We start from the raw sequence: 25,120 nt of genomic DNA, 5'->3' as shown, positions 1-25,120 counted from the left end.
ATTTTAAGTTAGTATTGTATTGATTACAAATAATATAATTATATTATTCATTAAATTTCTTTTTTGAAGAGCAGCCATTCCTGTCTTTTGATTGAATGAACAGAAAAGCGGTAATAACGAATACACCAATCAGAAAGAAGCATACACTTAGCATGTGTAACAAAGCACGTGACTTTATCATTCCATAACAAAAACAAATCCAATGGGTCCTGAACTGTCCTGAAGTCGCAGTTTGATTTCTAGTCTCCTTTCAGTTTGGTAAATTTGATATTTTTTCAAGAATTTTATTAATAATTTAGATCATATTTAACCATTTGACATGTGTATTGTATTGTGTCGTTTGACGATGACTCAATTAGATATCTACATGCATATATAATGTAAACGATTTTTTTTATTACTTAGTTTACTGCTTCATAAGTGCTGCTGTATCTGCTGTATGCAGTTACTGTCTTAAATGTTAAAAGTTTCACGCATTATATAATTTCGCTAATTTTGCTACCCATAAATCACGTAAATTCCTGCTATTTAATAAAAAATTTCATTTTTCCAGTTCAAAAAATGGAATCTCGATTCATTTGGGTTCTGCTGACCCTGCTGGCCATAAGTCAGGGCGCGTATGCAATGACCTTTGCCGACTCCCTCGCCCTGGTTTTGATTTTGGGCATCTGTGTGATTGCCATCTTTGCGTGCCTTGGTTACTATGCTAGGAGAAGAGACGAATCTTTCAATACCTTGTAGAATCTCAAGTATCAGCAATTAATTAATTGTTATGTTAAATTTTTCCAAAAAACAATTATTCTAAAAGTTTATTTTGCAACCACATGACATAGGTTAGTTCTTGGATTTCCTAATTAACCATCTTCTGAAAAAAAATACTTGGGAATGAGACTGATTGTGAGCTACTATGTATTAACACATATTTTACTAGCAACTGCTACAGAAGCCTTAAAATAAAAAAAGAATTATTAATTTCCTTTAACTTTTGTTTATAATTATCTGTATTTTTCAACCCACAACCAAGCTCCTAATCAATTGGTTAACAACAATAATTTTGTTTTTAACTTTTAAAAACACCTGTTTTAAGTCCACTTAAATCAATTATTAACTCAAAATATCAGATGATAAAGTTCAAAATTTCTTTAGCAGCCGTTGCATACACATGCCTAGGTTAATTATCGGAACACACACCATAAATATTTTTATTTGTTTAAGTTAAATCAATAGCATATTTTTCAAATTTGACCTTTGGAACAAAAAATAATAGTTTTTTGTCCTGGTCATGGCGGTGAAATTGCGCATCGCTCAACTAACACTCAAATTTTCATTGTTGAAATTATTTTTGCCCTTTTCTTGAAAATAGGAAAATTGAGTTTGGTTGTTGAGTTATGCGCAATTTTACCGCCACCAGGACGTTTTGTTAATTTAAATGCCTTGCAGAAATTCGTTTTAAAATTTGGATTTCATTTTAAAAATACGTTAAACTCGCGCAACATCAAAATCCGTCGTGAGCTTGACCTAGTGCGAGACTGTCGCATATATACGCAGTCATATAATTATTAAATGAATTGTGTGTAGTGAACTTTCAGCTAAATTGCATTTTAATAGCGGAAAGAGGCGTGAGAAACGGTTTTACGAGTGGAATGCGACTGTTCTCATTATCAAGTTAACGAGTGACAAAATTTATGTAAAGAAAGTCGAATTTCCTGGAGATTCAAACGCCAGCAATGGAATGTGGGACAGTCTGTGAATGAGGATAAACAGAAGCTCGCATGATTGCGTGAGGTGAAAAGATCCGACTTCTGGCTTGTGGGTTCATTTTCCCGCGGGTCAAAACAACCTCGCAGTAAAATTGTTCTTAAATGTACTACGTGAGCACGAATAATCAGTTTCGTTTCTGGAGCGGCGTTGTTCGTTTTTCGTAAATTGATAGACGAACAAAAAAAGGTCGGGAGCACAGAGAATTCGGTTAGGCCCGTTCAAGGTGGGAGGGTTCACGGTACGGTTGGCAGCGAAGCCGGAGGTTGTCGTGCCGACAGGTGGTACTACTATCTACACAGCGTTCTCCGGACCCAACCTTGGGAGGCTGTCATCTGCTAAAAACGTTGAGCATCTTATCGACGTAACGGCCAGGGACAGGAAGGAACCGCCGCAACGGGCTCAGGGTGAACTGGAGCAGAGAAATAGCCGGGTGAGCAGCCCTCGAGCGCCCTGAGAGCGCTTGTGGCTCGCCAGACCTGACCTGGGCTCCGTCGGGTGACGACAGGTGTTTGTCGTTGGACTAGAAAACAACCCTTTGGTAGCGGCCGACGACGATGTCTGGGGGACCTTTGGAAGGGTTGCCCAAGCAGTTCGTTCACGCGATGCGCACTCTTTTCGACATTATGGACGACAAGAGAACTGGATTTGTGCGATTCTCGGGTGAGTTTTCTGTTCACCGTTTATTTCATTTTATTGCGGTTTCCTTCTATCGTCAGGTATGTATATTGCCCTAACACGCGCTTGTGGCCTATTGCCCTGTTTTCCGAAAGTTAATAGGATTCACGCGGCTTAAAACAGGATTTTCTAAATACGCTAAATATTTTACATTTTATTCGACCAGAAAAGGATGCAATGGCATGCTTGATATGTGAACCTGTGCCTGAATAAAAATGTTTCGCACACTAGACTGCTTCTTCTTCATTATTCTAAAATTTACGGCCGGAAATGAAGCAAACTCGCAATTAAAACTCTTTGAAACCATGCGTTCAATCGTGCAATTGAGTGCACAAAGAACAACATAGCATCTTCTATCACGAAAAAATATTGTGCTGCAGTGAAGCATCACATTTTGATGGCTCTCAACAACACCGCTAGATTTAAAAAAGCGAATGAAGAAAAATATAAATCGTTTTTATCCCTTTTGTTTTCACATTATTTATACTTTTACGCTGCTCGAACTTGCCACTTGAAGTTATTAAAGGCAGGAAATATTACTATAATTTTTTTAAGATTAACGTTCGCTGAAATTGATTTTGTATTGCGACAATTGTGGCGTTAGATGTTTTTAGAGCTTTAGAGTTTATTCACTCATGACATTGGTACAATTTTGCTAGAATAATCTTTCAGGTCCGATCTAGTGCTTCAAAATTTGAGTCAAGCTTTCATTGAAACACATAACAACTTAAATTAATGGAGCTGGATACAAACTAATTAATTTATTAAATATTTTTATTTTTCATCATTTTCAAATCATTTTTGTTATTTTTACATGTTAACATTTTATGAAATAAAATGCTGACTAATGGCAGTGTCCTTTGCCTTCTTAATTTATAAAGAACAACGTTTCAACCACACAATGAAAAATGAAATTAATAGTTTTTAAAATGAGAAAAATTATTTATTTCATGCATCAGGATTTTTTTAATTTCTGCAGATATTTTTGTTCTTTTATACAATGAATTTATCATGATTTACTGATAGAATAAAGTCTCGCATTGACATGCTTACGATTTCGTAAGATACTAATCGCAGATTGCGTGCATCAAAAATGAATTACAGTTGTTGGTTCGTCATCATATAAATTTTTAATTCAATTCTCTTGTCTTTAAATGCACCGCACCCAAGAAACTGAAGCCACAATGCCTTGTTAAAATTCCAACCTTGAGAAGTAAGCCAATGACACGAATTATTGTTACCAACAGAAATCGAAAACCGTTGGCGCGACGATGGCACCAAGGGATTGCCGAAAGGTGTCATTGAGAGCCTCCGCAAAGTGACTCCGCCTAATGGCCTGCTCTCGTTCGAGCGCTTCTGCACCGGCCTCAAAATATGCCTGCTCAAAAACCAGAAGGTGGAGGGAAAATTGGGCGAGGAGCAGTCGACGCGGCCCTCGAGGCCGCCCTCGGCGCCGTTGCTGGACGTCGAGCCAAAAAGCCCGAAGAAGTCAACGCCGCCGTGGCACCAGCGGCAAAACTACGCCCAACGCACGGTCAGCATGCCCCAACTCGTGCCGAAGGACAACAAAGATGAGCCGCCCGCGCCCAAGCCGGTCACCCAGGGGCCGCCGAAGCCGCCCCGGCTCAGTCTGGGCACAAACCCCGCACCTGGCGCCATTGAGAGGGGCATAGACAAACTGGAGATCAGGACAGCACTGCAGAATTGGCAAATGGGAATTATGCAAGCGGACAACAACAAAAAGTTTGTATTTAAAATACATTTTTCGTCATTTTAATCGAGTTTTTTTACTTTTTAGAAATACGATTATAAATGGTTACTCGTCGCTGGGTAGAAATGTTGGCAGGAGTTTGGGCGATGGAAAACCTTCAGGTAAATTTTAATAGTTTTATGGTTCACGTACAGAAATAAAAATAAGTATGAATCCTCAGGCCAAGTGGAAACCGCATTGCAAACGCACAAAAAACCCGGTGGCAGAAGACGAGACCCAAGGAGACACACCTTACAAAGTGGCATCGATTACAATATGGTATAGTTATAAAATGCATATTATTGGCCTTCATTACAGTAAAATTACAATTTTTTTTAGTTGCGTCGGATGAAACAATTGGAGCAAGAAAAAGAGGTGCTGTTGCAAGGACTGCAGGCAGTCGAGAGGGCGCGAGATTGGTACGTGACACAACTAGCCACTCTCAACGAAAAAATGCACTTCCTTGGTCGAGATTCTACTTATCATTCGGTAAGCCCTTGATGATGAGGACCAAACATGTATACATTTTCATGCATTGGAATCGCAACAGGATCAGTGGTCAGAGGCGCAAATGGAAAGGCTTGGAATGCAAAGGGCCAGGGTGCAAGAAGTGAACCGGCAGCTCGCCGCCCTTACCGACCCTTCGGTGCCGCTGCACATGAACCTGGCAGTCGGAACCGCCACTGAAAGTTACATTTCGCGGCTGAAGCAGCAAAACCATCTTTTGACTGATGTAAGTTTGGAAATTTGTGCTGCCCATTTGAAATTAATTGTTTGATTTTTTCAGGAGGTGCATAAGAAGAGCGAACACATCACTGCGTTGGAACGAGAGAAGGCATCCCTTATTCGGGAACTTTTCCAGGCTCGGGCGCAACAAGAGTAAGGAAGTACTTATCAAAGTAGTTTGATCTCTTTTTCGAGCTTATGCTGCTTTCATTAAGATTAAAAACAATGGAATAAGTGCTGCCACCATTTATGATCTCTCACGCATAAAAGGTATCTTGTCCAAATTTTCCAGTCATCGAGATATTTGTGTGACAAAAATGTTTCGTTTTTATTTGCTCCAATTTTTGTTTTTATGGAATATGACAATATTATTATCTTGGTGCTAACCACAATTAATTATCAAGACGCTTTGTTGTTTGTGAAATTTGCTTTTATTCGAGACATGTTTAACGCTAAATAAAACAAGACTAACTATGCAAACAGCGCATTATCATTCACTCAATCCTCATCAGCAAACATCTTTGGTGCATCCATACAAGTTTCCAGTCTTATTGCAAGTGTGTACAGCTAAGCGCTGCATGACTAAACACCGGTTACACCGCAGTAATCATGATGGTTGTGGCGCAACACAGAATTGGACAGCGGTATTTTGAACTAATACGTTCAACGCAAGGAGTTGGGAAATCCACTCCCAAAACACTTTGTTCTGTCGTTTACTATATTAACCCTATCGGTGTTTTTGTGCTTCGGCCATCCACTGCTCTCTCGTGTGCCACACAATACCGTTGTGTGGAAGTTTTGATTCCAATGTGGGGAAAATCCACGTCAAATACCACCTCTCACCGAGGATCTCTTTCAAGTTCTGTTTCCAGCCGTAGTCGTAAATTCTAACATTGTTAGCACTCTCGTAGGTTACCTGGCCCTTGTACATCATCATCAAATGGTAACCGAGGAGGGCGCCGGCGAACGCTATTCCAGCGATGTTTATGGCATACAGAGTGAGATAAAATTGGTTGATCGAACTGTCAAAGAGGAATACGGCCATGGGGAAAATGAGCTTAAGCAGCGAGTACCACGAGAAAGATTCCCATGAGCGCCACACAAACGAGCCATTAAAGTACGTCGCGTATGAGGTGGCGATGAACAAGTGCGTCAGAAACACCAGAAAATAGCGGTGGTTGTGGTGGCCGATGCAGCACGCTGTGAACAGGCAGTGATGGTCCCTCTTCAGTACGCAAGTGCCGCAGTCTTCGCAGTGCCACGATCGAGGAGGAACAAAAGATTCGCACACAGCACAAAGATGCCATCTGGAACATTAATATTCATGAAAAATAAATAATGCATGGTACACAGATCAAATCAAGCGATTTTAAAGGAATATTTGATCTACCTGTCTGGGGGATTAGGAACTTCAAGCATGCGTCCGCGGATGCTAGGGTCCACTAACACAGCTGCAAGTAAATTGCTAGTAATGTTGACAAGAAGGAAGGTTCCCATAATTGTGTGGAATAAATAGCCGAAAGACCATGGCTCGTGAATTGTGGGAAGGACGATGAATATTTCAAACCAGAAAATGATAGGAATGACTAAGAAGAGAAACCAGAAAGCAACCAAATTGGACAGCTTTCGTGGGAAAATTTTGTTCCGAATCCGGATTTCCATCTTCAAATTTTGTCACTCTCAGAAAAACGTTATCTCAACTCTTGTCATACTGCTTTTGTTATCAGCGCGCACCTTAAAACGAACATGAATAACAACACTAAACACCCATGCAGTAATTTTAAAGCGCCTCTTGTGGGCATCTAGTAAACTAATAACCAGACCACATGGATAAGGTCATTGACTCTGCAGTCTGCAGATTTGTAAATAGCAAAATAATATTTTTGCATATTATGCTTTCGTCTCTTGTTTTGAGTTTTGTATTTTATTTATTTGAAATATAAGCGCATTTATAAGCAAAAATTAAAGGTTAGGGTTTAGGCAACTTGTAAAGACCTCCGCTAAAGAGCAGTTGGTGCTCTCTCACTTTTCTGTCTAAAAAGTGCCTCAGTTCCTGCTGGCTGCACTCGACAGCCGTCGGGCCCTGAGAGGCGAACATTCTGAGCATTTGGTGAATCCTCTCCAAGGGCATTGAGTCCAGATTGGTCAACATACCAACAATGTACGACCAAAACACTTGAAGTTCACCTTCCCGCTGCTCGTGAGCCGAGGCAAGCGCACTCTCCATTTCCTCATCTTCGCAGGCGACATGGTCCGCGGAGCGACCGGTCGACCCAGCCCTGGCCGCGCCTTCTTCCATCAGAACGAACACATCGGGACTCTGCTCCCTCAAAATACCCTGGCTTTGCCAATATGAGATTTTGCGCCGCAGCAGAGTGCCAGAAATCTGCATCACCTGGCTGAGATCCTCTATAGTCCACTGCGGTTTTTCCTGGAAGTGCCAAATAATAGTTGCGTGTATGGGAGACACAGTTAGGTTCAATGTTCTGTCCTTCAGCTCGATATCAAGGTTTACATATCCCAGGTGCGGCTTCCAGGACAAAGTTCGATTACCCTTGAAAAAACAAAGTTAGCAGTTGGCAACAGTCGGTAGAAATCTCAAATCTTTACCTTGAGAGCTTCAAACGCTTTGGTGTAATCATCTAAATGCTCCTTCACAATTGGTGGCACCTCCAAATTTTCCTCTTTGAATGGCGGCCAGAATTGTGCAGACAGTATTATGGCGGTGCAAGGAAAATCCTATGATTTCTATTATAATTCCCAAATCAAAGAAATATTTAATCCCTATTACTTTTGAACACATTGTCACGTCAGGACAGGAATGTAGATGGGAGTTCATTCGTTTTGAATCCTGCACGTCTTTCAGCATCACCTCACAATAATGCAACTGAGAATCTCCAAACCTGAAGCAATTATAGTCTTTAATTAAGGGAGCATTTTCAAGCTTTTAAAATTGTACCTCCGCTTCAACAGTTCCAGATATCTGATTTCTTTGTCAGTGTTGCAATTAAATTGAGAGAGCAAACGATCAGCAAGAAGGATCCTGTACTCGTTAACAAACAACTCTTTGCTGCCGTAAACACTGACCAACATGGAAATGATATCAGATGACCGTTTGCTTTGTCCAGAATCAGCTAAGAGGGACAAGAGTAAAAATGACTTCTATTTAAGTAACATTGATTTACTTGGATCAGCATCAACTGGAGGCGGCTGCCAATATGTCCAGTCCTCCATGTCGTCATCGGAATCGACTGCTTCATCCAATGCATTTCCTTTGGCTAGCTCTTCAGCGAGTTCACTAGGACCCTCCTCAGTTAAATTTGTAACAACGCATCGAACTGTGTCTTCCCTCTGAAATATTGTAATTTATTACTAAGCGCGTATTATTAATTCTAGTCCAAGGAAAAAAATGAATGCCATTTAGACACAAATTATAATAATACAAACATGAAGTTAATGCAGATTGTATCAAAGCTTTCATGTGACAGGCGCTTCTTAGCTAGTAGAAGTATTATGTTGATTAATTATAAAATATAATAGTAATTTTTTGTAGAAAAACGCCAATGTTATTTAAAAAAAGTAATATTTTACATTGTTTGAATTTGGAAAAATTTAACTAGCACTCTTTTCAAAGATTGAAAATTCCTGAAATTGGTACAGAAACAAACCATAAAACACTAAAATGGTTTTGACAAGTGTGAGAGGAAAAAGGAACCTTAACTATACCTGACGCAAGTATTGTCGAATGGGGGTGGTGACTGTGTCAAGCAGAACCCCAGATGGGTCCAAAAGCCGCAGAGCTCGGATAGCAGCCACATAGGTTATCAAAATGTCGACAGTATTGGCGCCTGGATGAAGAAGACGAACCTCTAATGAGTTCTGCAACTTTGTTGTGAGGTACAAGCGCATGTCAGTCTTCTGCAGGCAAATCCGTAAATCAACCAGCGCGGGTTGAGACTCAGGAAATTCTGCACACTTTTGTTAATTAACTTTTAATCTCAGTGCCTCCATGACTTACCAATGATAATGTTGAAGAACTCTTCCACTCTGATTTTTGTGTAGGTTTCATACAGAAAGTGTCGCAGTTTGACAATCGACAATTCCAGAACTAAAGAATGAGCAACATCATCCTGCTCTTCATACACGCTATTCAGCCAAGCCATCACAACAGTTTCCAACCACTGATTTTTTTTTATATAATTGATGGTAAGTATTTTGAAATTATATTACCGATTCTAGCTCTGCCAGGTGAGAGGAAAAGCTTCCTTTGCACAGTTCTTGCACATAACTTTTGATTCGCATTTGCAGGAGTTCTCTGAGCTGTTCCCCAGCAAGCCTTTCCATCAGACCGAGTCTCACCAAATGGCTGCAAATTAAATACATATTTATTACATCAATTATAACTCAATGCACTCATTCAAAAGCATACTTGTTTGCCTCCGAGAATTTCTTCAATATCTCCTTGCACATACACTGCTCGGACTCCTGGCTGCAACCCTGGCATATGAACTCTTCCAATGAATCATCGTGCGTGTTTTCAGAATGACAGAAGACTTTGAAGGACAAGCCAAAGAACATTTTAACTACTCTCTGATGGTTATACGGCGCTTTTGCCAGCAACACTCCTTGGACAATCGATTCAAATTTCCCCCCAGAGTTAGGCTCCAGCAGACTCAGCGTCTTGACTGTGCTCTCAAAAAGCATCAACTTTTTGAACAGGAGTGTGATCGCTGAGTGGAATGCATCGAACGCAGCTTTTTCGCTCTCTGGCACTGCTGTGAATATTTCCCAGAATCTCGGCGCAATCTGGTGAAGGATGATCGCTTCAATTTCAGCCCACACGAGCTTGCAGCACTGGTTGGTTTGTCCGACGGCCTTAAAATAACTCACTGCTTCTGCCACCTCTTCCTCGCTTGCAAGCGTCTTAGGTTTCTATACGAGCAGAAAAAAGCAAGGTTTAAGAAACGCAATTAAAATAAAATTTGGTTTGACTTCTGAATGACACGCACCTCTCCCATCAAAATAGGGAACAACCGGCACAATTTAGTCCATGTCACAAAGCTGGGGTCTTTTTCTTCGGTGTTCATCTTGTTTTGCAACAAAAAAGATTGTCTTTGGAAGACACCGACAGCAAAGTTTAGCTTTATGTATCTACTGTGAAGTTGTAACCTGGTCGGAACACAGCGAGCGACCGCGAGTTAGAAGAAAAAACAAAATAAACAAATAAATTCGCGCTCTCATTGGCCCCTCGGCCTCATAAAAAACTCTCTCACACGATTGGCTCTTTAGAGTTATTCAAACTCATAACCCGCGAAATCAGCAATCGGGACGAACTTGAGTTCTGTTATTAGCTATGGCCATAACTCAAGGCCGAACGACTTTTTAAATATCTTATTATATGTATGTATACATACACAGACAAAATAAGTTTGTTTGTTGAAACACGACATTGTATTTGAACAATATTTTCTTGTTTAACGATTTACAACTGTGAATTAAGTTAATAAAGAGCCTTGGTTTGTATAGCTATTACTCCTATAGTGACTATATTTTATTACCTCACGCAGAACGCAGAATATGAGTGTTGTATGTATTATACGATAAGTTGCTATATAATTTTTGGGTTCATTCCAGCATGCGCTTGCGAATATTTGGTACACTCTCGGAAATAGCACTAATTGTAATGATGACGATGACAAAAGATACATGAAAAATTATAAATTATTATTTTCAATTACCTTGGTGAATTTCTCACAGCGTTTGTCCCTTAACAAATATTTTTCTGTGTTTCATAATGCCGGTTTTTTCTCAAAAGCAAAGCATTAATTTTTTCACAATAATTATATTTCTTTTGATTCCGCGTGAGGCAGATACCAGTTTTTGTTTGGCCTTGCCATAAAAGGCCAGACGCGGCGCATTTTTCAAGTTAGGTGGCGTCTCCTATACAAGAGTCTCTCTCTGTTGAGAAAATATATGTACATGTATTTGTTGCCAAGAGCAGAGAGCGCTAAGGACGGTGGGAGCACCAGCGTAGCACCACCAACAGCTCAGTCGAAAGACAGCGGCCGCGGATCTCATTCGATCGAAACATTTAAATTTGATTTTGCGCAGGACACGCTGGACAGCATGAAAGGATCATCAATTCTTGATCAGGTTTATATACTGTTACTAAAACTCATATTTTTTCTGTTTTTATTATTCTGGTTTATTCTTGCCCTAGTCAAATACAAATTTTTGATTGCATTTTTAAGAAAGTGTTATACACTTATAGTAAAACTATAAATATGGTGTGCTCTAATATCTCCAAACTCGGCAAAAACAATTAAAAAATATAATTTCCACCGAGGAATCAAGAAGTTTTGCAATTTAACATTCCACTTTAGTTATCTCGGTAGCATTTAGCAAGTTTCTGGTCCAGAGTGGAATCATTTTCTAAAAATAAGAGCGGTGGTTCATGCAGTGAATGTTAAATCTTTTGGGCGGGAGCGTGGGAAGTAGTGAAGAATATTGTGTGACGCGTGCAACGCTCTTTAGAACCTTCTACAACGCAACATTCGAGCTTCCCTCTGTTGCACCATTATTGCTTCCACTGACATCTTTGGTCATTATAAGTGATAAAACGCGACAAAAAATTGGGTTCATTATTTTCATTAGGTTATAAAAAAATGAAAAAAAAATCGCGCTTTCCCCCCAGATTTGCAATTAGATTGACGTGTTATATATATCCCTATGCCTTCTAAACAGCTTTTCATTTTTAAACCATTTTATCACAAATCAAGTTCATTGCTCAAGGCGGCTTTGCTTGTAAAGAAAGGCGCTGCACTACAGTTAATCTTCTAAGATATTCCGTTAAGTGGATCAGTTCAGTGATCACAACATCAATTTTAATAAAAAAGAGCAACAATTACAAGGACTATTATGCTATTAAATTTGCCTGCGATGAACATGAGCAGGTTCCAGACTTTGCGATTATTCATTTCGCAGCATTAATTATCGTGGCTTTCTGCTTCCCCATCAAAATATCGCGTCTGCAGCTTCTCGCGGACTCAGTTTTATCGTGCAGTGACCGCGAACTCAAAAGGCTAAAGCGTAAACGGGAAGCCAAGGCCGCAGATGATCGCTCCATAACCGCTCAATTATGAACTCGCAACTATAATTCCTTGATGTTAACTACGATTTTTTTACGCAGCGAATTTTTTAATTTTTTTGGTTAATTTTAAATCCGGAAATTGGATCTAAAGTCCGCTCTCTTGCACTTGGTCTGTACTTTCCTGACAATCGCGTGTATTTTCAAAAGATCTTAAGATCTAATTTAGAAATATTAAGTTCCATTCCTACACCAGCTAGTTTTTCACAATATTAAAAGATATTGCACAATTTTCGGTACTTTAGACGTAGAATTATAAAAATCGCTCTTTTAAGAATTTCCAAGGAACTAGGGAAGTGACAATTTTTATCAAATGCTTTGATCGGGCCTAAACTTTGCATAATATGAATAAAGGGGTACGATTTTTAAGACTAAATTACCTTTAAATCTGTATAGTTATGTTCATTGTTTGTTCTTGATCAACTAAAAAATTGAAGAGTGATTTGAAGGGACAGATTACATTCCGACCTTGAAAACGGCATCCCCTTAAAGATTAACCGTTATATACAGGATCTCTCCCCCATTTAACAGAATTTTATACCTGCGTCTGCAAGAAATAACAGCCATACAAATGTATCACGGTCCTTTTAAAAGAGACACCATTTAAAAATAAAAATATTAATGATTTTCATTCCTAACGTTTCAAAATAACATAACAAAATTGATGCTATTTTTCTAGTTGTACATGAACTAGTTCTTAATCATGCCTTTTACTCAAGCATTCGCCATAATATTTGCTCCTCATTTTATTCAATTTTATTAATATAATTATAATAATTAACACCCATAATAATTAACAAGGGCGATAAATAAAAATGTAGTTGTCTCTTTGATGAATTTTATTCAGGAATTTTTTATATTGCTTTCAATTATTTTCACAGTTTCAAAAGGACGGCTTTGTGGTCTTGGAAAATTTTTTGACAGAAGATGAAGTTAAGGAACTTCGGCAAGCAGGGGAAGCCTTGGCTACTGACATGCCAGACTCTGTGCCCATAGGTCAATTCAGCACTGTGGACAACCTACCGCAGGTTAATGAAATTGAACTTGGTTGTCTCGTCACGAGTTAATTATTTCCACTCCAGTAGAACAAGGATCGTTATTTCCTTGAAAGCGGAGACAAAATAAGGTACTTTCTAGAGACTGGTGCTGTCGGAACCGACGGGAAATTAACCATCGAAAAAAGAAGAGCCTTAAATAAAGTAACTATTAGCTAGATTCGAGGGTATCGTAATTAATTTTCGACTTTATTTAAGGTTGGCCACGCTCTTCATTGGCTTCACCCCAAGTTCAAGGAAATCACGTTTAGCAACAAAATCAAAGAAGTCTGCTTCAAACTGGGCATGGAAGAGCCGGCAATTGCACAGAGCATGTATATTTACAAAAACCCGGGCGTAGGAAGCGAAGGTGAACACTGCTAATTAAGAATCAATTGAAACAATACTATCATATTCAATAAAAAATAAGTTTTCGAGAATTAATTAGAATGATATAAAGTCTACTTAATCGCGGCATAGTAATTTACAAACAAATGTTTCAGTTTGTGCTCATCAAGACGCAACATTCCTGTACACCGAGCCCATGAAACTTGTCGGTTTATGGTTTCCGCTTGACGACGCTACCCTGCAAAATGGGTGCCTGAAATTTGCACCTGGATCGCATGGCAGCGGCGTTCACAGGAGATACGTAAGGAAAAACGATCCCAACTCTGAGGAGCTTGTGGGCTACACATCACCGGCACCCATGTACCCTCAGTCCAACTTTGTGCCAGTTCCGGTAGCGAAAGGCAATTATCCAAATATCGTAAACCGAGTTTTCACTAATCCTTAAAAAACAGGTAGCTGCGTTCTCATCCACGGACAGGTTGTGCATCAGAGCGACCCAAACAGGAGTTCAGAGCCACGTCACGCATACACTTTTCATGTGATTGATAAGAAAAATTCAGTTTACTCTCCAGAAAATTGGTTACAGCCGACAGAGGAGCTTCCATTTCCGTTACTTTTCGACAATTAAAGTTTCTTAAAGGTAACATACAATAAATTTTACTCTCTTGTTCTTTAAACACACTATGCATTTTCAGCTAAATAAAATGTATATTAAGATTTCGTAAGCAGTTATTATTGTGTCAATGAAATGTTTGTTATGAATGTTTCTAACATCAGCCTTTGCCCGAGTTGAGATTAAACCAATAAGAACAGGTAGATTACATAAATAAGTTTTTATTGAATTGATGAACCCACTTAAACTTGCCAAAATTTACAAATTATTGAAATGTTGAAACTGCATGAAAATCTTAACATCAGTTTTTTAAAGGAATAAACTTTAAATCATTATGAATAGAATTGACTAGGTTTCGCTTTCCCATTAGCTAGCAATTGCATCAATCGCGACTTGCACATTGTTTCACACATCCTAGATTATTTGTGTGCCTTTGAAGATGTTAAAAGACCGCAGGTACAAACATGTATGTATTGAGTGCGTGGCTGAATGATGGTACGCCACCAGGCTGTTAAGTACCAATCGCCTTAAAATTTGCTTTAATTACGCACTTTCTTAATACAAAAATAGCTTTCCCCCTTTTAACATTGGTCAATATGGTTCCAAAGCCAATCCAGACCAAGGGTTGCGCAATTTTCTGTCAGTGAAAATATATATTTTAAAAAAAATGAATCGAAAATAATTAATATCTCAAGAGAATTAGTTCAGAAAAATAATTTTAATCTAGAATCCTAAATTTATGTTTTCATCTTCAAAATTCTGCTGCTTGTTTGAAAAACATTGAAAAATTCGTGATACATGAATTATTTATGTATTTTAACCTATCAGTGTTGTACTTTCACTATTTTAGTTTCTTTGAGTTTGAGCTGACTATAAGGCACTCATTGTCAGTTACCTTCAAAAAGAGGTAGAGTCCTGAGAAAATGACATCAGCCTCTTCATTCCTCTTGATACAATGTCGGAAGACTGCAATAATACATCTTGAGCTCGAGTCAGAATTTCCCTGCACAAGATAGTTATTCAGTTTCGATTAAAAATTTAAATCTGATATCTACCTGTTTGACATGTAAAATTCTCTGAGTGCAGTAATGCTAATAGAATCAATGTTTGAATTATGATCTTTAAGCAGGTTCGTTCTTAAGAGCAGTGCTGACATTTCCGTGAGATCCTTGACATCACACTTCTCTTTTGATGAAAGCAATCTATTGGGGAAATTGTTTTTAGGATATATCTAACACACTAGCTACTGCAGCTTACTTTTCATTCAACTGAATCAGGGATTTGATCATCCGGTGGTAAGTCATGATGCTCTGGTCAACTGCATTTACCAGTTGTTTTTCATAAGGGCCGTCGACAAGGCGATTCACTTCACAGCTAATACGGATTCTAAGGTCAATTTGTATTAAATAAAATCGAAGTATTACCAGAATGAATTGATGCTTTCAAAGGTAGAATTGAGGCAGTGATTGATTTTATCATTCTCTATCGATTCGCTCAACCTGCTGCTACTCGGACACAAATCTTCGGTAGGAGATGCGACCACCTTTCCACTTTTAAGTTGTTCCTTCAGAGGCTGAAAAGAAAAAAGATGTAAAGAAACATCAATTTGAGGGGAAACGCACCTTTAACTGTTCTATGGCTTGAAGGCTGTGGGGCGTGTACTTGACTGACTTCAGGGACGAGCATAATTCAATACACATGTCCAAAGCCTCCAGAACTTCTGCTTTCCTGATGAGCTCCCCTATAATTTGATACTTAGGCAAAGCAACAAAGAGATGGATTTCCATATTTACATGTTTGGCTGTATTTGAACGCAGGGGCTTTGATCATCTTTTTGACAACGTCCAGAGCAGGCTTTTGAAACAGACTTGAAAGAGCGGCAATCCAGTGCTTCTCATAACACTTCAAAACGTCTTCAAATGACCAAGGAGGTTTTTTGAGTACAACTTTGGACCACATTTCGTTGTAAATGGACTTCATTTCAGTCTCCAGCACCTGCAATAATTGCATAAACACCACTTGGAAACGATCAATAGATTTACATACCTTTCCAAGAAACTTGACCATTGTCTTTTTGGCACATTTGATAACTACACCCACAGGAACATCATCAGGGAGTTCAGCATCATCATTTTTCACGGCAGCCTCGTCTAGATCACATTAGTTTGAATAATTGTACAATGAAATTTGGTATTATGAACCTTTTTCAACAGCACCATTCAACGCAAAAGTAATCCACTCCTTCAAGCCATTCACAGAATGACATTCCAATTGAGCAGTTGTAGCTTTGTTGCACAGATTTTTATCTTCAGTCAAGAGTATCTACTAAAGAGATTAGTTTGAACTGCATAATGCACTTAGTTCTTTAACTTACCACATTTTTGCCTTCACATTTTAAAGTGAGAGAATACTTGATTATGGAGTCGTCATACGTGATTCTGATTGGCTTGATGTCCTCGTCCAGGGAAAACTGGCCTGCAAATATTTCGTCATTATTAGTAAAAATGCTTATTTTGTAATAAATTACCAAAATACCTATCAATCTTGGGTGGCTCATGGAAAAACTCTTATGTATAAAAGCAATAGCTCTCTTAGCTGGTTCTCGCAGCTTTGGGTTTCTACTCTTCTCTGATTTAAACCTATCCAGTTCTTGCAGTGCAGCCCATGGAATTGCAATCACAATCAGCCTAAATTCTGACACAAATTTCTTAAAATGCGAACAATTCAAAGGCTATGCTAATTACTCTTGTTTTGAAGGTCTCGCAACTGATGAACAAACTCCAGGCTATCTAGCAGAACGTTAGTGTCTACCACGATGTGCCAAGAAAATGACGCCTCAGAGACTTCCATAAATGGAAGAACCTAGTTCTAAGCTATAAAAGTCATAGTAGAGAATTATTTATCAGCTTACGTTAACGTCTGAGGACTCCCAATCCATGCTTTCAACTTGCGCATCCTCCAAGTGGGAATGAAGCCAACTGTTTAGGTTTTCCGGAATTGAGGTGCCAGCTTTATAAAATTTTAGTTGTTTATTGAATTTAAAACTTTAAATATGTTTGATGTCGCAGTTAATATGTAATTTTGTGCGGAATGAAGCAATAGGAACAACACAGCTGAGAATATGGTATCAATTAAATTACCTTCTTCATCTAGAGGTGGCACGTTCTGATACTGAGTGGCGGTTGGTTCTTCAAGCATGGGTTGGTCAAGACACATTTTCTTGAAATGGCCTGACTCTACTGATTCTGTACTCTTTCGCTTTCGCCCAGCTTCCAAGCTCGGAGTCACTTCTTGCTTAACCTGAATCCAAATAGAAATTCAATACAAATGATGAGCTTGCATGATAAATGCTTGAACTGAGACAAGCTGACTAAATAAAAATTTGCAGCGCTAAGCTCTTTTAAAGACACTCAATAAATATGTGCCTAAAAAGGCAGATGCACTCAAAGTTTTCACTATTTTCCAGTTGAAATTAAAAGCAGCTTTCTTGCCGTATTTTTATCTAACCATTATTCTATGGAGACCAAACCTAGCATAGCAAGTTATTTCTTTAGAAACGCGGAAAAAGCTTTATATAACACTGAGGAATTAACTTCTAATTTCAACTATAACATTTGAGGCAACGAGTCTTTATTATCTTATCCTTATTTAAATTTTATATTATTTTGTGTTACTGCTAAAACACGCACCAATCGAAATTGTTATTCAATATAGGTGCGATAAGCTGCGATTATGGAGCTTAAAATAGAAAACACTTATTCCCTATATTGTCTTAAGTATTTTCTGTAGTAATTGAACTTTCACTGATCTGAACAAAATCAAATCAGTTAATTGCACGTTGAACCCAGTGCAAAATGAAATCTGGTGGGCGATTTTGAATTTGTGAGCTATTTAAATTTTGATGTTGACAAGATATGAAAAGATTTAAAAATATGGGGAGCTTCTTCACAACATCGAAAATTACAAATGAATAATTGATAAAATATAGCGACTAATTTTGAAAAGTTTTGGTATTAAAAATAGATGAGGCAGATATTTGACAAAGTTATTCCCCAAAAAGTATTAATAAAAGGTTTAATAAAAAGGTTGCGAGTTGAGTCAACAAACCAACAGTAAATTCCACAAAAGAATAATTCAGAAACTTACATAATATATAAAGTATTAAAAATGTTGTTCCTACTTCTGAGTAATTCCGGTAAGTTTTGCGGCCAACTTAAAATAATTTAAGCAGCATAAAAAATACGGTTATTATTTTTACTAAAAGTTACTTCGCGTGACTTGTGTGAGAGGGGAAACACGTGTGTTGCACACAGCTGATCAGGGTGCCAAGGGGATTTATCCTTGAGCGCATGCGTAATTATTGTGAATGAAAAAGGAGGGTAAAAAACCCACCTGATTTACCTGTCTTTTTAAGTATTTTTTTTTTCTTTCGATCAAACTTTTCTTTTCAGTAAAATTGTTGACAGCAACGAATTGAATTTTTATGAATTAAATTTACTTGCAGAAAACGCTTGACTTTTTGCAAATTAATTATGGGTTTTCTGTATCTAACTAAATTATTCAGAGTAACGGGGTTAAACAGGGTGGTTGTACCCCCCTTTTTGTTTAACTATGCTATTAATGATTTCAATAATTTACTTCTAAACTACCCTGGAGTAAAATGTATCCGCCGGCGATGACAGTGTTCTTTCAAGTGAAAATTTATCCGTAGTCCAGATGTAAAAAGTTATCTAGCAAAAAGGTAACAGCTCAATTGGAACAAATGTCAGATCATTAAATTCAGAAATATGGGTCGAGATCGATTCAGTTAAGCTGAATTAAAATGGGAATCTGAAAATGATTTAAAATTTTGCGCTCAGTTAACTCCATTTCTCAGGTATTTGCTTCACAAACCATGTTGACAAGAGAGTTAAAACCTCACTTTTTGCAACTTCTAAAATAAAAAAAGTTGTCAAAATTTTCTATTAATACAACTATTAAATTATTTAATATAGCTATTTCTCCCATCGCTTCATATGGCATTGAGGCTATCTGGCCATTTTTATCTTTAAATGATCTGAATTCGCTTGAAAGTGCGGAGTCCCGATTTTTCAAACGTGCCCTTTGTGTTGACAAACGGACAAAGTCCAGGTTGGTGTATGAGTTAATTCAGTCAAATTTCTTGATTGGGCGAAGAGCAATTATTTCAAGGACCGTGCTATGTTAATAAGATACTATTTCATGGATACCACTTTCTAATCTGCTCCAACCAATGTTTTCATCTAGAACCTTGTGATAAATGTAAATGTACATACTGCAATTCGAAATTATCTAGCATGTATGTATCACCTATTAGACTGTGACAAAAAACCTATGACTCTTTCCAAGGCCACCGCCTATAAAAAGTTGTAATTTTTCCATGTTTATGCATATTTTTTGCTCTTTTTATCCCTGTCCGAGGACCGGGAATGGCGCGCACTGCACTAACACGAATGCTGAAACCTGGGTCCCAATAACACCGCGAACGGATAACATGGGCGCACCAGGCCGCACAGGGACCCAGTCCACTGAAGGGCCACTTGCCTCCGCACCGAGGACTGCATTGAAACGCTAGACATTCGTCCCGTGAAGCCATATCACGCATGCTGGAAAGGTGCAAACCAGCAAGTAGCGAGTCGGCGACGGTGCGCCTCCCAGCCCGTTGAGCATTTCATCGAGTAACTAAACTAACCACTTTCTGCCATCTCTGACATTGGGTAGCCAGTATTAGATCTCCGAACTGCTCAAATACCTCCCATTGCTTTGACACTCCTGAGAATGCCTTAACAATGCGAGCCAACGGGCATATAGTTGGCGTTTAATAAATAAATCAATCAATAAGTTAAAAGTTTAGATGAATTTAAAATTAGTTACGAATTATTTCCAATTTAAGATGGTATTGCTTGCAGTGTATGTTAAAGATCAGGCAATAAGATTTGGTTAAAATTCAGGGTACATGTAAAATGCTTTAATTGTGAGAATTTTTTTTAAATAGGATATACTTATATGTTAAAAGTTTCACAACTGGTTTAAAAATACCTTAGGGACTGCATGTCGGGCTATTGGAATTTGTTTGTTGAGCTCTTGCTTCACCAAAGGTTTCTCTCGTTTTATGTGCTTGTGCTTCTCCACGATATTCTCTTGTTTGATCTTGTGCCCTCGACTTTCCACGGTTTTATCAGGTTTGATGTGCTCTTGTTTGACTTTTTGGTGACTTGGCCTAGTAGTTAGCTCAGCATTGCTTGAAGTTGGCAGAAACCAGGACTTGACCCCAGATTTTGCATTGAAATAGTACATTTTCCCAGGTTTGCAAGTTTTTGAAACGTAGGCTTTCCAACCAGTAGGCAGCTCATCATCCAGAATAACAACTTCTTGCACGCGATCTTTTCCGCGTTTTACTGGATTTTGCAGCTGGGAGTCAGCCTCTTCCATTTTGATTTTGGGCTTTCTCTCTTCCATTATCTATAGTAATCGACTGCCTGCAAAACAAATCGAGAAATCTTGGATTAACATTGTATTGCTTCAAAATGATTTATGAAGGTTGTGTAAAATATTATATTTGTATTACACGCCTTTTTGCCTGTCGAAATTTTTGGAGGTTCTTAAAGGAAGATTTCTTTCATTGTTTCTAAGAAAAACTATTCACAATCTTTTATTGAATATTGTTTTTTGTACAGTAGTTGTAACAACTACTCTGTTTCTTTTTGAATGAATGGGACTGTATGATTGTATTTTTTTGCAATTGGATGTAATTCTGTACAATTATTGCGATGAGTTATGTGCATGCCGAAAGTCAAATAAAAGATTTTGGGGGTTAGGAGGTGAAAAATAAATCTTTCGGGATCTTGAACAATTCTTCTCTTTAATAAGACACTCTCTTGTCGACTATTGCGACTAACAGAATACAAGGACCTTTAAACACAATTCATAATCGACTTTAGAATTAACAATTTAAGAGAATTGACTTGAAGAATAATTTAAAATTAGAAAATAATTTACCCAAAAGATCTGGGTCCTTCTCAATTAAACTCTCCGAACTCTTTGAGATGCGACTTGTTTGCTCGTGTTTCCGGCAAAAACTAATTTAAATTCAAAACTACTCTGTTGCTTTAACGAATTTCTAACAAATATCGTCTATAACAATCATTAATAACAATACCCTAGACCAAAAGTGAAAAGGGAGTGGGGCCTTGGCTCCGCAACCACTACCGATTATTATTATTAATTAATTGATGATATTTTATAAGACTAACTGCGCCTAAAATTGATGCGAATTTCGAATAAGAGGACAAAAAAACACCTTGCAGCTGCTTGCAACCCCTAATTTCGCACGAAATTCAATAGCTGTCTAAGATGAAATTTTTTATTGTTGCTTATCAATTAAAATTGTCCAAATTAGACATGTCTCCAGCTCCAGCCCCCTGATTCACACCTAATGTAGATGCGTTTCAGCCATTACTTGCACCTAAAGTCAAAATTTCTAACGCCTTAAAATCCCGACCATTTTCCTTATCCATAATCTCACGTGGAATTCCTCACCTTATTTAGGTGCGAATAGATACACATATGAGAATCCCATGTAAAAGTAGGGGTGGCAAAAACTGTAACTCGACGGCGGAAACTGTAATTTTTCCATATATGTATCTACAAAATCAAAAAATCTGATTCATCTTCTGAAACGTATTGTGATAACTTAAAACTCGTCAAAACTATACACAAACCTTGCAAACCTAGTGAAACACCTTCACAATCTCCTTAGGTGACATTCAGACAGGTATGCTGACAATGACAAGGATGGAGAGGAATGTGAAGTTTGCAAACTTGTACTCATGCTACACTGAGCTCAAATCATCAAAGCTGTAGCTGCATTATCAGCTGATGGGGTATGGGGTAAACTCGCTGCACTATGCAGGCAGAAGCTGATCAGCACTACGCAGACGCAGAGTCGCAGACAGACGGGGGGCGTAGACGAGAAAGAGTTAAGATCAAAACAAACACAAACGCCACAAGGCACAAACCGTAGCAGCATGGGGGAGCCAGTGGGCCACTAAAATCATGAACGGTGATGTACCAATTTTGAGCGGCAAACCCGTTGATAATACAGATGTGATAGGGTTTTGGCGGGTTCACTGAAACTATGCAGTCGCTACGAAGATACGGACGCGACGCTGCTATAAGTACGTGCCATTGACACGCTTTGTTCACTAAACTCGCGATTTTCACGGAGACGAGACACAAAATCAATTTTAATTCATTAACAGAACTTGTTGGAGCAGTACGCAGCATGACTTCGAAACCTTCTCGACCTTTTACTGTCATCGTCGAGGGAAATATTGGCAGTGGCAAAACCACCTTCCTCAATCAGTTCAAGAGGATGCCAGAAGTGATTGCCTTGTCTGAGCCGGTGGAAATGTGGCGAAATGCCAATGGACACAATCTCCTGGTACCTATTTAAAATATGTTCATTTCACTCAGTTACAGTACAATATATTAATTATTATTAATATTTTTCGCTTATATTTAACCATTATTGGTATCTAATGTATTTTGTCCTGAAGGACTTGATGTATGAAGACCCGTCCAAGTATTCCATGGCATTCCAGAGCTACGTACAATTGACAATGCTGGAAATGCACCAAGCTAATTTTGACCCACCGATTAAAGTGATGGAACGTTCAATCCACAGTGCCAGGTATACATTGAGTGAAAGGATATTTATGTGATTTTTTTATTAATTAACGCTTGTTTGCAGACATTGCTTTGTTGAAAATTTGTTCAATGCAGGCTTTCTGGCTGGCGTGAACCGTGCTGTGCTTGACGAGTGGTACAAATGGATCTGCGAAACGCAGGATGTCAATGCTGATCTTATAGGTTTGTGTGCTAGATTTAAAACCTAAAACTTACTACAGTTTCCAATTTTTTTTCGCAGTCTATCTATACACTACACCTGAGACTGCTTACGAGAGAATCAAAGAGAGGAACAGAAATGAAGAAAAAAAGATCTCAATGGACTACATTCGGACTTTGCATGATCTGCATGAGAAGTTCATCAGATCCGGACTAACTAAAAGATTCTGCAAAGCTCCGGTACAGAGTTCTATCTTAATAATTCCGTCAAAGACTTAACTGCCATTCTTGTAGGTCATCGAGATTGATGCTAACAAGGACCTGAGCGAACTTGTGCCCAAATTTGATGAGTGCAAGGACATGATCATGAAGAGCTCTACTCACCATGACAACCAGTTGCTGGAGCTTGAGACATTGCAGTGAGGGAGACAACAGATTTAATTAATCTTAATTTTCCTTGAAGTATTTAACTAGACTTCAAGTTCGTAAGGTAATATTCCACTGTGTTTTGTGTTCAATTTGTGTATGTAGTTAGCAATAATGATTTTATGACTGTTTACGAATGTAAAATTTATTAGAAAAATATCTGTACAATATAAGTCATCTTATGGCAAAAATTTAATGAGATTCATTTAGAAAGTACACTTGGCCAAGTCTCTCCAAAGCATCATGTTGGTTCTCCATATACAGTGCTCTGCTGAGCTTATCTAATGTTGCATCAGAACCATTTTTTTCTACCCATGTGCGCAAAAGTTGGTAAATCACCTGCAACGCCACCACTGTTAATCAAATGAATATTATCTATCACATGTTCTTACCTCTTCAATGCCCCCTTTTATGATAAACTCTTCATATTTGTTTTCAATCTCGGGGTTGCTCAGTCCCAAATGTCTCATCACAAAACGCCACGGCTCGCCTATTCTAATGTCTTTGATTTTGCCAGTCGTCACTCGTAAATCTGGCCTTTGCAGTATCGCTGAAAATTTCAAGATTATCTTATTAGTCAACAAATAGCCATTTTTCAAGTTTTTATTTAATTATTACCCTTACAGTTCTACAGATAGTTCATTTTGAATTATTTAACCTAGATTTAAAATTCAAAGCTTAAAAGGTTAATTGTACTGCTTGCAATTCGGAAACACGCAAAATGGTTTTAACTTAATTTAAACAATAACAGTTTTTACTCGTGATATTAATTTTATAAGGGTATTGACAATCCGAAATTCATAGTGAATAAAGAAAAAAAATTTGAATAAGTGCACTTTGATCGTTTGGGGCCAAGAGGGTGGAATTATTTACCTGGTAATCTGGAATTTTCAATTTTCTGCAGTGATTTGATTTTTTGCTTCTTTTTGCCAGGCTTCACGAAGTTGAATGAGAAATTGTTGCCCATTTGAAAATTGGAGGCGTGTTGAATATTGACATAAGAACCTGAAATTAATTTTTTAAGTTAATTTTTGCTGTTGCTATCTCACAGGAGCGGTTTATTACTCTCGGCATTGTTTACAAAGCTAGTTATCACAGATGAATTGCCAGGCGTATTTTCAGACTGATTTTCCAAGAAATTGTTAGGCTGGTTTGTTCTCGCGCCAACCAGGGTTGATAATGTTTCTGGTGTGGGGCCAGCATCGGTAACAATATCACGGTTGAAGTCGTCTGTCATGACCTCTATTGATTAAAAAGCAATTAACCCAATTAAAAACTAATTGAATATATAATCTTGAAATTAAAATTCCAGAGTAAATAGTTATTCGGAATTTTCAAACAGTATTAATTTTATCGAGCAAGATAATTTACGCAGTAATTCAAATAACATCTAGTTGGAAAAATTATAAGTAGGGGGAATAATTGAAATCAGATCTTAATAACGAAGATTAGCTCAATCGTAAAAATATCATGTGGTTATACACTTTTGAAATAAAGACACCCACCGCAAAACCAATGCAATGGCACCGCAGAGGCAGTCACTATAAAATATTATACCTTTTATTCTCTTTCCTGGTGTGCTGCCCAGCAGTGTGCGTCTGACACTTTTTTGTGTCGGCGAACGGGGTTATTTAGGGCGTGGGCGTGAAGAGCACCTGTCTCACTCGGCTGGCGGTGACCTTGCGGCGCTGGAGAGATCGCATTCGAATTGATGACTCACAATCGACCACATCCATTGGTTGCGCTCAGCAAGTGCGTGCTTTGTGCGAAAGCGC

At 38.3% G+C, this 25,120-nt stretch overlaps 7 protein-coding genes across 9 annotated transcripts in view; 3 read left to right on the top strand and 4 right to left on the bottom strand.

The window, feature by feature from the left end:
- Positions 1-1,531: 1,531 nt before the first annotated feature.
- LOC135945606 (suppressor APC domain-containing protein 2) lies at positions 1,532-5,392 on the top strand. The gene is made up of 7 exons (XM_065493810.1): positions 1,532-2,421; positions 3,684-4,179; positions 4,235-4,308; positions 4,368-4,465; positions 4,526-4,675; positions 4,737-4,919; positions 4,974-5,392. Exons 1-7 carry the CDS (start codon positions 2,316-2,318, stop codon positions 5,067-5,069), a joined length of 1,203 nt encoding a protein of 400 aa, XP_065349882.1. The 5' UTR covers positions 1,532-2,315; the 3' UTR covers positions 5,070-5,392.
- Positions 5,393-5,537: 145 nt separating this feature from the next.
- LOC135946418 (probable palmitoyltransferase ZDHHC24) lies at positions 5,538-6,741 on the bottom strand. The gene is made up of 2 exons (XM_065495022.1): positions 6,303-6,741; positions 5,538-6,219 (listed from the first exon to the last, which is right to left on the bottom strand). The coding sequence occupies exons 1-2, from the start codon at positions 6,572-6,574 to the stop codon at positions 5,640-5,642; spliced, it is 852 nt and encodes a 283-aa protein (XP_065351094.1). The 5' UTR covers positions 6,575-6,741; the 3' UTR covers positions 5,538-5,639.
- A 74-nt stretch (positions 6,742-6,815) lies between these two features.
- On the bottom strand, positions 6,816-10,081 carry morula (anaphase promoting complex subunit morula). The gene is made up of 10 exons (XM_065491330.1): positions 9,922-10,081; positions 9,342-9,844; positions 9,143-9,278; positions 8,931-9,093; positions 8,639-8,880; positions 8,098-8,263; positions 7,872-8,046; positions 7,704-7,815; positions 7,523-7,651; positions 6,816-7,466 (listed from the first exon to the last, which is right to left on the bottom strand). The coding sequence occupies exons 1-10, from the start codon at positions 9,997-9,999 to the stop codon at positions 6,882-6,884; spliced, it is 2,289 nt and encodes a 762-aa protein (XP_065347402.1). The 5' UTR covers positions 10,000-10,081; the 3' UTR covers positions 6,816-6,881.
- Positions 10,082-10,885: 804 nt separating this feature from the next.
- On the top strand, positions 10,886-14,161 carry Phyhd1 (Phytanoyl-CoA dioxygenase domain containing 1). The gene is made up of 6 exons (XM_065476116.1): positions 10,886-11,065; positions 12,941-13,087; positions 13,145-13,258; positions 13,313-13,463; positions 13,597-13,842; positions 13,894-14,161. The coding sequence occupies exons 1-6, from the start codon at positions 10,886-10,888 to the stop codon at positions 14,067-14,069; spliced, it is 1,014 nt and encodes a 337-aa protein (XP_065332188.1). The 3' UTR covers positions 14,070-14,161.
- LOC135934394 (transcriptional protein SWT1-like) lies at positions 10,897-21,951 on the bottom strand. Of its 2 annotated transcripts, none has more exons than XM_065476106.1 (15): positions 21,794-21,951; positions 20,112-20,551; positions 17,195-17,354; positions 16,966-17,063; positions 16,799-16,916; positions 16,590-16,748; positions 16,429-16,529; positions 16,256-16,376; positions 16,101-16,204; positions 15,848-16,049; positions 15,677-15,795; positions 15,479-15,627; positions 15,312-15,428; positions 15,110-15,256; positions 10,897-15,057 (listed from the first exon to the last, which is right to left on the bottom strand). In XM_065476106.1, exons 2-15 carry the CDS (start codon positions 20,529-20,531, stop codon positions 14,952-14,954), a joined length of 2,121 nt encoding a protein of 706 aa, XP_065332178.1. In that variant the 5' UTR covers positions 20,532-20,551; positions 21,794-21,951; the 3' UTR covers positions 10,897-14,951. The 2 variants fall into 2 exon arrangements, with proteins under 2 accessions (XP_065332178.1, XP_065332179.1); XM_065476107.1 differs by having other exon boundaries at positions 21,803-21,913.
- Positions 21,952-22,078: 127 nt separating this feature from the next.
- On the top strand, positions 22,079-23,536 carry LOC135934403 (deoxynucleoside kinase-like). The gene is made up of 6 exons (XM_065476117.1): positions 22,079-22,249; positions 22,334-22,515; positions 22,631-22,764; positions 22,825-22,943; positions 23,002-23,159; positions 23,214-23,536. Exons 1-6 carry the CDS (start codon positions 22,210-22,212, stop codon positions 23,340-23,342), a joined length of 762 nt encoding a protein of 253 aa, XP_065332189.1. The 5' UTR covers positions 22,079-22,209; the 3' UTR covers positions 23,343-23,536.
- The window catches only part of imd (immune deficiency), a 46,499-nt gene continuing 44,839 nt past the window's right edge, over positions 23,461-25,120 (bottom strand). The window contains exons 2-6 of one of the 2 annotated variants that reach the window (XM_065476119.1): positions 24,851-24,888; positions 24,411-24,587; positions 24,219-24,350; positions 23,738-23,895; positions 23,461-23,684 (exon numbers count right to left, since the gene is read on the bottom strand). In XM_065476119.1, the coding sequence (XP_065332191.1) occupies positions 23,538-23,684; positions 23,738-23,895; positions 24,219-24,350; positions 24,411-24,582 (609 nt within the window). In that variant the 5' untranslated portion in view covers positions 24,583-24,587; positions 24,851-24,888 and the 3' untranslated portion in view covers positions 23,461-23,537. The other variant, XM_065476118.1, reaches the window with a different exon arrangement.

The sequence above is a fragment of the Cloeon dipterum genome, chromosome 1, assembly GCF_949628265.1.
Source record: "Cloeon dipterum chromosome 1, ieCloDipt1.1, whole genome shotgun sequence".
Lineage (NCBI taxonomy): Eukaryota > Metazoa > Arthropoda > Insecta > Ephemeroptera > Baetidae > Cloeon > Cloeon dipterum.
This window is presented reverse-complemented; position numbering and strand designations above follow the sequence as displayed.

Coding starts and splice junctions, on each gene's coding strand:
- LOC135945606 (XM_065493810.1), top strand. CDS start 2,316: ATGTCTGGGGGACCTTTGGAAGGGTTGCCCAAGCAGTTCGTTCACGCG. Junction 4,466..4,525: donor GTGGCATCGATTACAATATG/GTATAGTTATAA, acceptor AATTTTTTTTAG/TTGCGTCGGATGAAACAATT. Junction 4,676..4,736: donor GAGATTCTACTTATCATTCG/GTAAGCCCTTGA, acceptor GAATCGCAACAG/GATCAGTGGTCAGAGGCGCA.
- LOC135946418 (XM_065495022.1), bottom strand. CDS start 6,574: ATGGAAATCCGGATTCGGAACAAAATTTTCCCACGAAAGCTGTCCAAT. Junction 6,220..6,302: donor GTTCCTAATCCCCCAGACAG/GTAGATCAAATA, acceptor TTAATGTTCCAG/ATGGCATCTTTGTGCTGTGT.
- morula (XM_065491330.1), bottom strand. CDS start 9,999: ATGAACACCGAAGAAAAAGACCCCAGCTTTGTGACATGGACTAAATTG. Junction 9,279..9,341: donor AAATTCTCGGAGGCAAACAA/GTATGCTTTTGA, acceptor TTTAATTTGCAG/CCATTTGGTGAGACTCGGTC. Junction 8,047..8,097: donor TCCAGTTGATGCTGATCCAA/GTAAATCAATGT, acceptor TGTCCCTCTTAG/CTGATTCTGGACAAAGCAAA.
- Phyhd1 (XM_065476116.1), top strand. CDS start 10,886: ATGTACATGTATTTGTTGCCAAGAGCAGAGAGCGCTAAGGACGGTGGG. Junction 13,088..13,144: donor CTGTGGACAACCTACCGCAG/GTTAATGAAATT, acceptor CCACTCCAGTAG/AACAAGGATCGTTATTTCCT. Junction 13,464..13,596: donor CCCGGGCGTAGGAAGCGAAG/GTGAACACTGCT, acceptor CAAATGTTTCAG/TTTGTGCTCATCAAGACGCA.
- LOC135934394 (XM_065476106.1), bottom strand. CDS start 20,531: ATGGAAGAGAGAAAGCCCAAAATCAAAATGGAAGAGGCTGACTCCCAG. Junction 16,377..16,428: donor AATGTGAAGGCAAAAATGTG/GTAAGTTAAAGA, acceptor TCTCTTTAGTAG/ATACTCTTGACTGAAGATAA. Junction 15,257..15,311: donor CTGATTCAGTTGAATGAAAA/GTAAGCTGCAGT, acceptor TTTCCCCAATAG/ATTGCTTTCATCAAAAGAGA.
- LOC135934403 (XM_065476117.1), top strand. CDS start 22,210: ATGCAGTCGCTACGAAGATACGGACGCGACGCTGCTATAA. Junction 22,250..22,333: donor CGGACGCGACGCTGCTATAA/GTACGTGCCATT, acceptor ATTCATTAACAG/AACTTGTTGGAGCAGTACGC. Junction 22,765..22,824: donor CGTTCAATCCACAGTGCCAG/GTATACATTGAG, acceptor GCTTGTTTGCAG/ACATTGCTTTGTTGAAAATT.